Consider the following 13,936-nt stretch of genomic DNA (forward strand, 5'->3'; position numbering starts at 1 on the left):
CTATGAGACATCTATGTATGTGGCAAAATTCCTTTAGCATTGCAAATAGGCCTCAATGTCCCTAAGATGTGGCTGTTATTTAAAACAAACAAACAAACAAACAGGGGCGCCTGGGTGGCTCAGTCAGTTAAGCGTCCGACTTTGGCTCAGGTCATGATTTCACAGCTCATGAGTTCGAGCCTTGCATCAGGCTCTGTGCTGACAGCTTGAGCCTGGAGCCTGCTTTGGATTCTGTGTCTCTCTCTCTCTGTCCCTTCCCTGCTCACACTATTGTCTCTCTCTTTCAAAATATAAACATTAAAAAAAATGTTTTAAAAATCATAGGTCATTCTATCCAAGGATGACCCCATGGGCTTGACCTAAGCAGGCTGGCCCCATTACCCAGACGATTTTACCTCCCCCCAAATTTCTCTTTTTTTTCTTTTTAAGGGTTTGAATGATTCTCCATTTTTTAAAAAAGATTTTTAAGTAATCTTCACACCCAACGTGGGGCTTGAACTTACAACCCTGAAATTAAGAGTTGCATGCTCTCCTCACTGAGCTGGCCAGGGACCCCTACTTCCCCCAAATTTATGAGGGGAGGAGGGGCTGCGTGTGACAGACAGCCCTGTGGCTATAAGCAACCACACCTCTCTGGGCTGCAGTGACCCGGAGAAAATAGGAATCCTATGCAGCGTGAGGCCACCCATCCCACTTCTGGATCCTGAAAAGCACTCTTTCTAATTGCTCAAGGAGGTTCCCCAAGTTAATCATCTCCTCCGTTCTGCAGGAGACTATTTCCTGCCCATGACAAGGAAGGGAGATTTCTCGGGTCTGTCTCCTCACCCGGCGAAAGAAAGGGGAGAACAGGTGGGGGTCCTCTGAATATTTATTCCTCATTTCTTCAACAAGCACGACTCTAGCCAAGTGTCTACCCTCCCCACTCTCTTTCTCGGACTTCATTCCTATTAACACAGACCCACCCATTTCTGGTTTCTTTTTAGTGTAAGAGGAAGGCAGGATATTAAAGACAACACCCTAGACTCTGGGTGTTAATAATCTTCCCTGTAACATAATCTGTGAGTTTCCTAAGTAAACACCAACAAGAAATCTTGGCCTTAATATCTGATGCTGGAATAAATAAATGACCAATTAAAACACTTCCTAGCTTAACATCATTAAGAAAATACTTTGTGCAGCGTCTGGGAGGCTCAGTCTGTTGAGTGTCTGATTTCGGCTCAGATAACGATCTCACTGTTTGTGAGTTCGAGCCCCGCATCAGGCTGTGTCTGCTCTCAGCTCAGAGCCTGCTTGGATCCTCTGTCGCCCCCACTCCCTGCACCTCCCCAGTTCACATTCCCTCTCTCTCAAAAATAAAACATTTAAAAAAAAGAAGAAGAAGAAAAGATTTTGAAATGCAAACACACTTCCTATAAATGCAACTCAGGCTCTTCTGTTTTGTTAGCAACATATCCAAGACTTAACGTCTCCATTCACCCGAGGGAAACTGCTCCTAGACGTGGCTGCTGAAATCTTTTCTCAGAAACTCCTCCAGCAGAGAACACACTGCAGAAAAGCAGCTGTCCTTTCTTCCAGCCGGACAGAGAAGAGTGAGGACTAATTCAGTTCTTCCAAGCTGATTTTCACATCTGGTTTAACTGAAAACCAAAGCCCTTGAAAAATAAGTTTTTAAAAAGGAAAAATGTGTCAGACCTAAAAAGTCACAGAAACCAAGGGGACGGTTAATTTGAATGAACCTAATAGAAATTAGATTCTAAATTGCACAATTTCTTTTTCTAACAGTCTCTATATCGGCTAATGTTGAACTGGAATAAGGCCACGTACGAGGTAAAACTACCCTACCTCGGAGAAGCAAACTGCCTCAGACAGGTATAGCACACTTTAAAAGTCCTGCAATTGTCTCAACAACGGATTCACTAATTCCGTCTTGCTTCCAAAACCAAAGATTTTTGATTCTCAGAGTGGGATTCAAAGTGTGCCCTTGAGGGGCACCTGGCTGTCTGTCAGTAGAGTATGCAATTCCCATTCTCAGGGTTGTGGGTTCAAGCCCCACGTTGGGCACAGAGGACAGAGGTTACTCAAAAAAAAAAAAAAAAAAAAAGTGTAGTTTTGATTTACATATGAAAGTTTCACTGTGTTTCAGAAACTTTTATACAAGAAATGGTGAACTTCCAAGCTGCTATTAGCTGTCTCAAGCTCCTGCAAAAACAAAGACTTTTTCCCAAAGTCCTCTTTCTAGTGTCAACAACACCCTGGGAAAAATTTCTGCTGTAATACCTGCAGAATCTCTTCTGACTTGCTCATTAGGAGTCTAAAACTCTGTCTAATTTTTTTCAATGTTTTATTTATTTCTGAGAGAGATATAGAGATAGCATAAGCAGGGGAGGTTCAGAGAGAGAGGGAGACACAGAATCTGAAGAAAGGCTCCAGGCTCTGAGCTGTCAGCACAGAGCACAACATGGGGCTCAAACCCATGAACCACGAGATCATGACCTGAGCCGAAGTCAGATGAACCACGAGATCATGACCTGAGCTGAAGTCGGATAAACCACGAGATCATGACCTGAGCCGAAGTCGGATGCTTAACCAACTGAGCCACCTAGGCGCCCCTAAAACCCTGTCTAAAGCTGTTGAGAACTGCTATTCTCTCTAATTTTCTTTTATTAAACCAATTTCATTTTTTTTTTTTAAATCTTTTCTAGGACCAATTGCAAAGATTTTAAAGATACAAAGATACAGTGCATTTAGCACTGCCCACTAAAATCAGAAACTGGTTTCTAAATCTTAGAAAATTTGGACCAAAGGAGTGCTTAAGTATCTGTTATCAACTTCACGTCTCAAAATCTTACCTTAATTCCAAAGTTATGCAGTTGCCTAGCAGCTGCTAATCCTGCCGGACCAGCCCCGATAATGATGACTGATTTCTATAAGGAAAAAAAAAAAGGTCCAATTAGAGAAATGAAAACAATGTACTGTGTTAGTTGTTCTAGAAGGTACTAACCGCCAAGCCCTGTTAGCTCATCTGTATTTCTTTGATGTTCATAGAAAGTCATTTTCCTAAAGAACACGGAAGTTCTTGCCTTAAGGAGCCCCCTCTACAGTCTAGGAAAACAGTTCCTGATACTATCTTCCCCAGGGTAATGCACAGTCTACAAACATCCTCCTTTATCATTTCTGTGGTGATGATGTGACTGTTTCTAGTATTATTAACGAGTATTCACTAGTATCCTGTATCCGCGTACGAGCACTGATGATGGTGGCGGTGGTGTTCCCGCTAAATCAGCAGTCACCTACATTGTGGTAATCTTTAGGAAGAAGATGCTGATCGGTGCCAACGTTGAGAACCCCTGTGTTGATGAGACCTTTTCTCGTCATAAAATAAAGTATCCTCTCCACTTCCTGAACGCATCGGATGCGCACAAGACCCCGGACAATGATGTGAGGAATACATTTCTGAGGTGTAAGAGCTTCCTGTATTTGGAAACAAAACGAAACTGTTAAAACAAACAGATACACCACATAACTCTTGGTTCCTCCAAAACTTAAACAGGGGGCGGGTGGGTGGCTCAGTCGGTTAAGCATCCAACTTCAGCTCAGGTCATGACCTCGTAGTTCATGAGTTCAAGCCCTGCATTGAGCTCTGTGCTGACAGCTCAGAGCCTGGAGCCTGCTTCAGATTCTGTGTCTCCCTCCCTCTCTCTCTGCCTCTTCCCTGTTCATGCTCTCTCCTCTCTCTCTCTTAAAAATAAATGTTAAAAAAAATTTTTTTAAAAAGGTTAAACAGAATGACTATATGACCCAGAAATTCCACTCATACACACTGAAAAGAGCTGAAAACATAGGTTCCAACAAAATTTATAACAGAACTATTCAAACTGCCAACATGGTGGAAACTATCCAAGTGTCCACTAATGGATGAATGGATAAGCAAAATGGGGTATATGCATATACAGAATATTATCTGGCCATAAAAAGAAATGAAGTTCTGGGGCACCCGGGTGGCTCAATCAGTTAAACCTTTGGTTTGGGCTCAGGTCATCATCTCAGTTCGTGAGCTCGAGCCCCATGTCGGGCTTGCTGCTGTCAGCAAAGAGCCTGCTTCAGATCCTCTGTCTTCTTCCTCGCTTTCAGCCCCTTACCCGCTAGTGCACTCTCTCTCAAAAATAAATAAAACATTAAAAAAAAAAAAAAAGATAAGAAGTTCTGATGACTGCTACCACAAGGATGAATCCTGAAAACATTATGTTAAATGAAAAAGCAACTTACAGAAGGCTGCATATTGGATGATTCCATTTATATAAATTACCACACTGGGCAAGTCTACAGAGACAGGAAGTGGCCGAGTGGCTGCCAGAGGCTGGGGGAAGGAGAGTCACTGCTTAATGGGTGTAGGGTGTGGAATTTCCTCTTGGGGTAACAAAAAAGTTCTAGAACTAGATACGGGGACAATCATACAACACTATTTACTTAATGCCACTGAACTGTACGTTTTACGGTGGTAAAAACGGTAACTTTTACATTGTATTTTACCACACACACACCGAACTACCTTTTAGGGTATTCAAGTCCATCAAGTACCACTAAGACATAGTAAGATCAGGGGGGGTCCGCCTGGTGAAGGACAAAAAGAAGGGACAGAAGGAAGATACAACATTCTGTACTTTCTCACCTAATTCTCTCCCCTCCCAGAGAAGGACAGCTACAGGGAACATGGGCTGAGCACTTCGTAAATACATTCCTGACTCAATAAACCACATGGCAAGGGCCATGCCGAAGCCCACACTGCCACTAGAACTGGCAGCAGGAAAGCTGGATTCCCATCACAGATAAGATGCAAGGAGACAGGTTTAGGAACTTGTTTAAAAGGGGGGAGGGGCGCCTGGATGGCTCAGTTGGTTGAGTCTCTGACTCTTGATCTTAGCTCAGGTCATGATCTCACAGTTCATGAGATGGAGCCTTGCATCCAGCCCAGAGCCTGCCTGGGATTCTCTCTCCCTCTCTGCCCTTCTCCCGCTCATGGTCCCTCTTTCTCTACCTCAAAATAAATAAGTAAACAACAAGAACAAAAGACACTGCCTTTTCCTTACTTATCCCAACTTTGGTAAGGTCTTGGAACATTTCAAAGACTCAAGATTAACAGAGCCTTGACCCAGTGTCCTGAAACACAGAGAGAGCAAGTCAGAGAAGGGGTGGAGACAGAGAATCCCAAGCAGGCTCCACACTGTCAGCACAGAGCCAGATTCAGGGCTCAAACTCACGAACCACGAGATCGTGACTTGAGCCGAAATCAAGAGTTGGACACTTAACGGACTGAGCCACCCAGGCATCCCCTTTGGATTTTAATAACATTTTCTATAGATTACTTTAAGAATACACTATATAAAACACACAACATACAAAACATGTGTTAATCAACTGCTTGTTTACGTTACTAGTAAGGCTTCCAGTCAATAGGAGGCTATTAGTAGTTACGTTTTAGAGGAGCCAAAAGTTGTATGTGGATTTGTAACTGAGAGGGGAATGAGGTCAATGCCTCTAACCCCCAGACTACTCAAGGGTCAAATGCATGCTCAAAGTACTCAAGAGAGAACAACTGGCTTGGGACGCTGCAGAAGGTAAAGAAACTTGTTTTTCATGACAATAACAAGAACTTCAAAATCTTTGATTCACAGCCTCTAGATGTGTGTTTTTTCCAGTAGAATATTAAACATATGTAATATGTACTATTTTATTAAATATTAAAATAGATCCAGACTGATAAGTTCAGGATTTTTTTCTGTAAGCTTCTTCATCCGTATCAATCGATTTTCAAAGTCAAACAAAAAGAAACGTGAAGAAAAATGAATCCAAGGCTGTTTTTCTGAAAAGTGTATCTTTGCAACTTATTTACAGGAAATTCTGACCACAATTTTGTTCAGTTCAGAGAATGTTTATTGAGCATCTACCTGAGGCCTGCTGGGGAGGAAGTGAACAAGTCTGCCTTATCCAACCCACTTACATAATTCATGTACATTGTATTAACAGCCATAGCCTAATCAGGCCATCTCATGCTGGATTCTAACCCAGTGAAACAGCAGGGTGGAATCAGAATATCTATTCTTTTAAATGTTTATTTGTAAAAGAGAAGGGGGGAGGGAGGACGAGCAGGGGAGGGGCAGAGAGAGAGGGAGACAGAGGATCCAAAGCAAGCTCTGAGCTGTCAGCACAGAGCCCACCGTGGGGCTCGAACCCACAAACTGCAAGATCGTGACCTGAGTGGAAGTTGGATGCTTAACTGACTGAGCCACCCAGGTGCCCCTGGAATGTTTTCCTTTAATCAAGATTAATTTTGCAGTCTTGCCAAATGTTCTGCATTCAGCAGTCACTCAAATAATTACATTAGAAATTAATGAATCAGAAAGATACTAGGCTTAGGAAAGCCTTTGTTGCTCTTGTTTTGAAGCTCATGCTTGCTTCTCATTTAGCCTCGCCCCTTTCCAGGCAGGGGCTCCGTGAGGCCCTAACATTTCTTCAGTCCCAGCAAACAGCAAAGCACTTCAGGGCTGAAGGATACAACAGTGGAAGAACGTCCGTCCTCGGGGGTTTATAACACAATCTTTAATGTTTTACTTCTTTTCCTCTTGGCATTCACAGCAGAAAGCTCTCTGACCTGACTCTGCACCTTACACCCACTCACTAGAGAGTCAAAAACCCTGATGTAATCTGAAGTGGGGGCTCTCAGGGTACAGAGACTTTGTACCCCATAGGTAATACCTGGAGATCTCTCTGGCGGTCATGACCAGGGTGAGCTAGCAGCATCCAGGCGGTGGAGGCCAGGGAGGCCTCGGAACATCCTACGGGGCCCAGGACAGCCTTCCCCCGCCCCCAGCCGCCGCCAAAGGCTATCCACCCAAATGTCAGCAGTGCGGAGGCCCCCGCCTACCGCAGACCCTCTCCGTGCGCACGCGTTAGCTCCCGTCCCCTGGGGTACCTTGCAGTTGGTGTACCACAGCGCGAGGATGAGGTTCCTCAGCGCCAGGTACATGGTGGGGTCCCGGGAGTACTCCGGAAACTCGTAGAGCTCGTCTAGCTCCATCACGTCCGGCCTCACGCACAGGGCTTTGCCGCACTCGTTGGGCTGGTAGAAAGGCTGGAAGTACCGGTTCATTCCTGGAGCTGACAGAAGACACAGACGGGCAAACCCCCGGCTGTGACTCCCAAACCCAGGCAACCGCAGGTGCCACGGTCTGCCCTACACGGGACACTCCTGCTTCCTCCAGTCCGTCGAAACACACACACACGAACTACCCCTTTTTCCCATTCTTTCTTCACAAATTTAATTTCCATGGCATAGAAAAAAATTTTTTGTGAAGTTTTAACTGGGGTAAAAGCACCTGCAATAAAATGGGCCGCCTTAACCGTGTTCAGGTGTCACATGCAGCCAGGCTGAGCACAGTCACATGGTTGTGCAACAAATCTCCAGAAATTCTGTATCTTGTAAGACTGAAATTCTGTGAACACCAATCCCCATGGAAATAGATTTTAAAAAGCAACTTATTGGAATTTTTCTGATTAAAATATGGGGCGCCTGGGTGACTCAGTCGGTTAAGCGTCCGACTTTAACTCAGGTAATGAAATCACAGCTTAGGAGTTTGAGCCCCGTGTCGGGCTCTGTGCTGACAGCTCAGAGCCTGGAGCTGCTTTGGCTTCTGTCTCCCTCTCTCCCCGCTCATACTCTGTCTCTCTCTGAAAAATAAAACATTAAAAGTTTTTAAAAAAATGAATATTCACAGAGGTATGTATTAATCCCTAACTTAGTGCTATTTCTACGAATAGAGATTATTAATATAACAGACACTTAGTTTTTTTAAAGCCAGAAAAAAATGCTTTTTCCTAACCTGCCTTTCAAGGACGTTGCCCCTATGTCATTAAACATGACTTCAATGGACAGAGAGTATTTTCCTATGATTTAACGACTCCCCACTGCTGGGCATTTACATTTCATCTAATTATTTTACTATTATCAACAATGCCATATAAATCTTTGGACTCACACTTGATCATTTACTTTGACAATTAATTTAGGATAAATTACTAGAATAAAGGGGGTCTACTTTAAGGTTTTTGATTCACGGTCAAGCTGTCCCTCACAAATGTCCACACCCACAAATAGCATTTGCAAGCCTATTTCATTGTACGTTCATTAACCCTGGGATTTATCACTTCAGCTTTGATTCTGACCACATCCACATTTTTAGAAAGCCCAGTGTTATTTGCTTTTTAAAAACCTTAAAAATATGCTTCCGGGTCAAAACCTTATTTGCACCATCAAACATGAGGTTTGTTAGTGTGCAGAGGAAGGTCTAGAACTGCTCCTTGTACACCAAGAATTCCAGTAGAGAATTTTAAAGATCCATTTAAAGTAAATGGTCAATGCAGGTCTGGCCTGGCCTGACCTGACCTTCTGGATTGTTTTCGAGAGTGGATCCCTTTGATGAGTTTCTCAACAGCTTCATTGGAAGCAGAGAGACTCGGAGAGAAAAAAAGAAGAGTGGTTCCTACGGTCAAAACTGTCTTCCAGTATGTTCAACTTTGTATTATTTTCAAATTGTGCAGCCACCCAAATTTCAAATAAGCAACTCCTTGGGGCGACTGGGTGGCTCTATCAGTTAAGCAACTGACTTTGGCTCAGGTCATGGTCTCACAGTTTGTAAGCCCCATATTGGGCTCTGTGCCGAGAGCTCAGAGCCTGCTTGGGATTCTCTGTCTCCCTCTCTGCCCCTCTCCCACTCGTTCTCTCTCTCTCAAAAATAAACAAACATTAAAAAAGAAAACACGTTGTTAAAAAAATAACTCCTTAAGCTCAGTGTTATGGACTTCACACGACTGACCGCAGGATCTATACAAACGATGCAACTGACCACAGCGTAACTAAACGCATGAAGTGACGAGGTGCCCTCTATCAGGTCGCACACACTGCATTCTGCTCACCCACACGTGTCCAGGGAAAGCAGGGAGGGCCAGGACCAGCTCTCACCCAGCGCGGAGGGGGCCGCCTTGGAGGGCTCCAGCTTCCCGGGGCTGGTGCTGCCGGCCGCGCGGTGCGTGCTGGCGCAGGAGGGGCTCATGCCCACGCAGTCGGGGTAGTAGGCAGAGAGCAGGGGCGCTGCCACGCTGTCTTTCAGCAGAGGAGGGAGGATGAGCATGGAGTACCACCAATGGTTGGAAACTTCCGACACTCTCTGAAACGGGGCAGAGCAAACAAGCACGATGGCAGATGTGAACTGTACGTGCAGATTCACCCAAGGACAGAGGAACCTCTGTGTCATTCAACCGCACCCCTCTCCTCGGCCCTTTCACACTCGACAACACTATACCAGAACTCTGCATGCTCAGATTTAGCAACCAAAACAGCCGAGGGCAGGGGCACCTGGGTGGCTTAGTTGGTTGAGCGTCGGATTTCGGCTCAGGTCACCATCCTGTGGTTCATGGATTTGAGCCCCTCATCGGGCTCGCTGCTGTCAGTGTGGAGTTTGCTTTGGATCCTATGTCCCCGCCCCCCTATCTACCCCTCCCCGGGTCTTGCTGTCTCTCAAAAATAAAATAGCCAAGGGCCCCCAGAGAAAATGTCACTAAACAGAATTCTTCCAGAAGCATACCAAGAGCCTTCTCCTGTGCCCCTCAAACACCCCCCACCACCACCAATCACCAACACCAAGTAAATAAAGCTTTATCCAGTACAGCATTACATCCGTGCAGCCTAATTACACGTAACGTAACGTAAGAGCCAGTCCAGCCCACTACATGGCAAGCCCAGGTTTCCATCTGACATGAGAAACTTCTCTCTGGTCAGTCCTCATTCGTGATCCATCCCCCACTCCTTTTACTTAGGATCGAAAGATCAATGAAATTATGAAACTGGACAAAAAAAAATAGCTCTCCTGAGAAGTAGCCAAGCATTACTCCTTTATGCTAGCAGATACTAAAAACTTTCAGAGGAAGGGGTACACTACAACTATCAAAATAAGATGCTAAATGTAGAAATGAACAAAAACAGAAGCGAATTTTGGTCTTAAAATATGGGATTGCATTCCAGAGCTGATCTAACATATGGAGTCGTCGGACTGAAGCATCCGCAGGGTGACTATGGCAATAAAAATCACATTTACTTGGCTTCTAAAGCCACACTGCCTCCAATCTTGTGTCAGACAGCCTTTTCCAAACATGATCTTGAATGTGTGTTCCAAGAATTCTAAGAATCTGATACAGGAGAACCTTGAGCTCCAGGACGCTCTGATGTCAGCCCTCAGGCTCTGAGCAGACACCCCCTGCCATCAAGCAGGGCTTTATGAACTAGAGGTCCAGAGGGCGGATCCGGGCTGCAGATGCCTTTAGCTTGCCCCTCCGCTGTCACAGGGCCCACGTGTGGGGCAAGCATTCTGCAGTTTGCCACGGGCCCCAACACCCCCTATAAATTACTCCCAGCTGCTTCACACATTCGCTGTACCAGCTCAGCCCCTGCAGGACATTTCAGTTTGCAATCTGTTCCCAAGGCTACCTTCGCAGCCAGCTTTGCTGCACCGAAAAAGCACAGAAACTTCAGGTCCTTCTCCGACACACCAGGGAGGCCTTTGAAGGCTCCTTCCCAGCGTGACCCCAAGGGGAGAGGACACAGAGTGCTCAGACCCTGACGTTCTGTCCACACGGACCATGCAGAGGTCAGGATGCAGGTGCCCCATCAGACATGAACCCAAGCTCTTCCCAATCTCTTTTGCTTCCTGGATCTTGCAGCTGTTGGTGAACTGAGTCAAGACCCAAGAGAGGCCCTGCCATCCTGATACCTCCCCCCTAGAAGCTGACTTGAAGGTGTGCCAACCAGCCTCAGCCTGGGGTGTGAGCAGCTCCAACAGCAACGCACGCACCAGCATCCCACCCTACCGTTCCAAGCATATCCACTCAACACACTGGCCACTCCCGGACCCCCGGCGAGAACTCGGCTGATGCAACATCAAGAACCCTGCTCTGACCTTCACTACACATGCCATGGAAGAAACCCTACTTGATAAAGTCAATCGATGAGCACAGTTAATGAAACAGCCACTATGGGTTAAACAGTGCCGCCCCAAAGTCCGTGTCCACCCAGAGCCTCAGGATGGGACCTTATTTGGAAGCAAGGTCTTCACATGTGTATCAGTCACATTAGATGAGAGTGAGCCCTAAACTCACTGCAGCTAATGTCCATATTACGAGAAGAGGGGCGCCTAGGTGGCTCAGTCAGTTAGGCCTCTGACTCGATTTCGGCTCAGGTCATGATCTCATGGTTCGTGAGTTTGAGCCCCGCACTAGAGCTCTGTGCTGAAGCGCAGAGCCTACTTGGAATTCTCTCTCCCTCTCTCTCTCTGCCTGTTCAATTCTCTCTCTCTCAAAATAAATAAACTAAAAAAAAAAGAGTTTAAAAAAAAAAGAGGAGAAGAGCCACAGAGATGGGGAGACACACAGGAAGAGGGTCACACAGACAAGACGAGGAACGGCCAGGATGGCTCCAACGTGGGAGGCTGGGAAGGCGTAGACGAAGGCCACCCTGGAGCCTTCAGGGGACAGTGGCCCTTCACCTCAGACTCACAGCCTCCGAAACTATGAGACAACAAGCTTTTGCGGCCGTCAGTCACTCATGTTATGATCATTTGTTATAACGGCTCCCAGAAGCTCTTACAAGTGCTTGAAATTCAGAACCTGCTTTAAAAGTGGCTCTAGAAGCCACAGGAATAGACCAGGGGGCAAGCAGCTGCTCCCAACTCTTTCTTGGCCAAACACAAAAATAAGTAACTGGGAGGTGAAAGCTAGGAACTCTTCCAAACTTTTTAAAGTTCTTATATCCCAGGAATATGGCCTCTGTCCTGAAGTTCAGATTGCTCTGCACACAAAAGGGTCTGAATGTCAGGAGACAGATTCATAAAGTACTGCAACTGTATTTACAGTTATTTTTCCTTTCTATCTATAATTTCATCCTGTCTGCCCTGAATCCAGACAGTATTTGAGCCATTGCTTTCCTATGGAAATACTTGCAGGTAAAATTAATTATTGAAAATACATGTGTGCACGTGTGTGTGTGTTTCATACACCCCTTTGCATAACAGAATGGATTTCAAGTAGATTTAGTAAGTGTCAATCCTCCCTTGGTCTAAAAATCAGTCACAGTCCCTCAGTTTCAGACATGTAGAAAAATCGCAAAGTAACACCCCTGTACTTCTGAAATGCAGAATGACTCAGAATCTCAGAATTTTAGAAACTTAGCAATGTAAGAGGTCATTTTCTGCAACAACCATAGGACCCGGTGGTATGGGCCACGGAGCCTGCCAGCTCAGGTCATCATGATCCACAGAGGAAAAGTGAGGAGGCTTCACCTGCAGGAAATGCCTCTTCCCTCCCCCATGTGGGCAGGGACACGACAGAGCAGGTACACAGAGGTCAGAACACACAAGAACACTCTCACAGCTGAATGAGGGCCAAGACCATCCAATTACAGGCCTCTTGTTCTTTTCTCAGAAGGATTCACACGGAGATAAGGTCACAAAGTCACACACTAGAAACAAGTATAACAAGGCTGACCCTTGTATTAAGGCCAACCATCCGCTGCTTTTCCTTCCCTTTTAACACAGAGCAACAGAACTTAACTTCTTTTTCTTTAAGGTGGGGGCGGGGAGAGGATTGCCCATGAAACCACTACTGCTACCATGTCCGTCATAGAGGCGTCAGGTTAGATCAAAAGCCTCTGATCAGCACCCAAACAGAAACTCCTAAAACCATTATGGTCATTGACTTATACCGTATTTATCATCGAAGGCATACTGAACTACAGTCTAGGATGCCCACAAATACTCACTAGATCCTCTGGAAGGCAACAATGATCTGCGGTCTCCAGCTGCAAAAGAGAAAACCAAGCGTTAACTAGATTTGCTTATAAAATACAGGTGTGTCAATCTGCCTTCGTAAGACACTGCTTTTTACCTATTCCATTAGCAAAAACAAAAAGCGTGATAAAAGACCGCAGGGGTGAGGGTGTGGAGGACACGGCTACTCCCATAAAGATGCCGCAGGTGGAAAGGTAAAGGAATAGAGTAACTCTAGAGAGCCATCTGACAAAATACGCAATACTTACACGCATGATAATTTGGCACTGTCTCACACAGTGTAAGACACACACACTGTATGCCCAGTGACTCAAACTTTGCCCGATTTTCGAGAGGCACCGCACATGTGTGCACCAATGGACGTAGCAGAAACGTTCAAAGGAGCAATGTTCCTAATAGCAAAAAGCTGAACACAACCCAGAAGTCCATCAAGGGTTAAATAAAGTGTGCCACATTCAAACAATAGCCCACCACACGACAATGAGACGGAATGAGCCACAAGGCACATGCCACAACGTGGATGCCCTCCCAAACATAGCGGGGAGCCCAGCAGCCAGGCCCAGAAGCACACACACCGTGGGAGCCCATCTACATAAGGTTCAGAAGCCAGCAGAACATGCCGAGTGCTGTAAGCCAGGGCTGTGAGACGGGGAGCAAGGGATGGAGGGTATGAGCGAAAGGGGGTGCAGGGGGGCTCCTGAGGGGCTGGGAAGTGGATTTCTTTACTGGGAGCTGGCTAAAGGGGGACTCTGGGAAACTTCACTGAGCTGTGCATTTTGATTTGGGCACTGTTTGTATGGTGTATTTCAGGAAAAAAGTTACCCAAATAAAGAGAAGACTGGCATCCCATCTGGCCTGGAAAGTCTGGCCCCTGGAACACAGTGCAGAGAAACTCCTGCACATGTGCAAGAGTGCTCACTGTATCTAAACCCAACCCAAATGAGAAACAACCCTTGCATCCACCAGCAGGAGAACAGATACGCTGTGGTAGGTAGATTTACGCAAGGCCAGACGGCGCAGCAGCAAAAACTAATGGACCAGAGCTT

The 13,936-nt window shown here is 45.8% G+C and overlaps 1 protein-coding gene across 1 annotated transcript in view; it reads right to left on the reverse strand.

Moving 5' to 3' along the window:
* The window catches only part of KDM1B (lysine demethylase 1B), a 55,356-nt gene that overhangs the window by 20,133 nt on the left and 21,287 nt on the right, over window positions 1-13,936 (reverse strand). Inside the window, exons 7-11 of the mRNA XM_039248587.1 lie at window positions 12,863-12,901; window positions 9,017-9,221; window positions 6,971-7,155; window positions 3,295-3,471; window positions 2,850-2,924 (exon numbers count right to left, since the gene is read on the reverse strand). Coding sequence (XP_039104518.1) covers window positions 2,850-2,924; window positions 3,295-3,471; window positions 6,971-7,155; window positions 9,017-9,221; window positions 12,863-12,901 — 681 coding nt within the window. The remainder of the gene's footprint in view (window positions 1-2,849; window positions 2,925-3,294; window positions 3,472-6,970; window positions 7,156-9,016; window positions 9,222-12,862; window positions 12,902-13,936) is intronic.

Source organism: Hyaena hyaena, unplaced genomic scaffold (genome assembly GCF_003009895.1).
Source record: "Hyaena hyaena isolate Hyena2069 unplaced genomic scaffold, ASM300989v1 scaffold_313, whole genome shotgun sequence".
Lineage (NCBI taxonomy): Eukaryota > Metazoa > Chordata > Mammalia > Carnivora > Hyaenidae > Hyaena > Hyaena hyaena.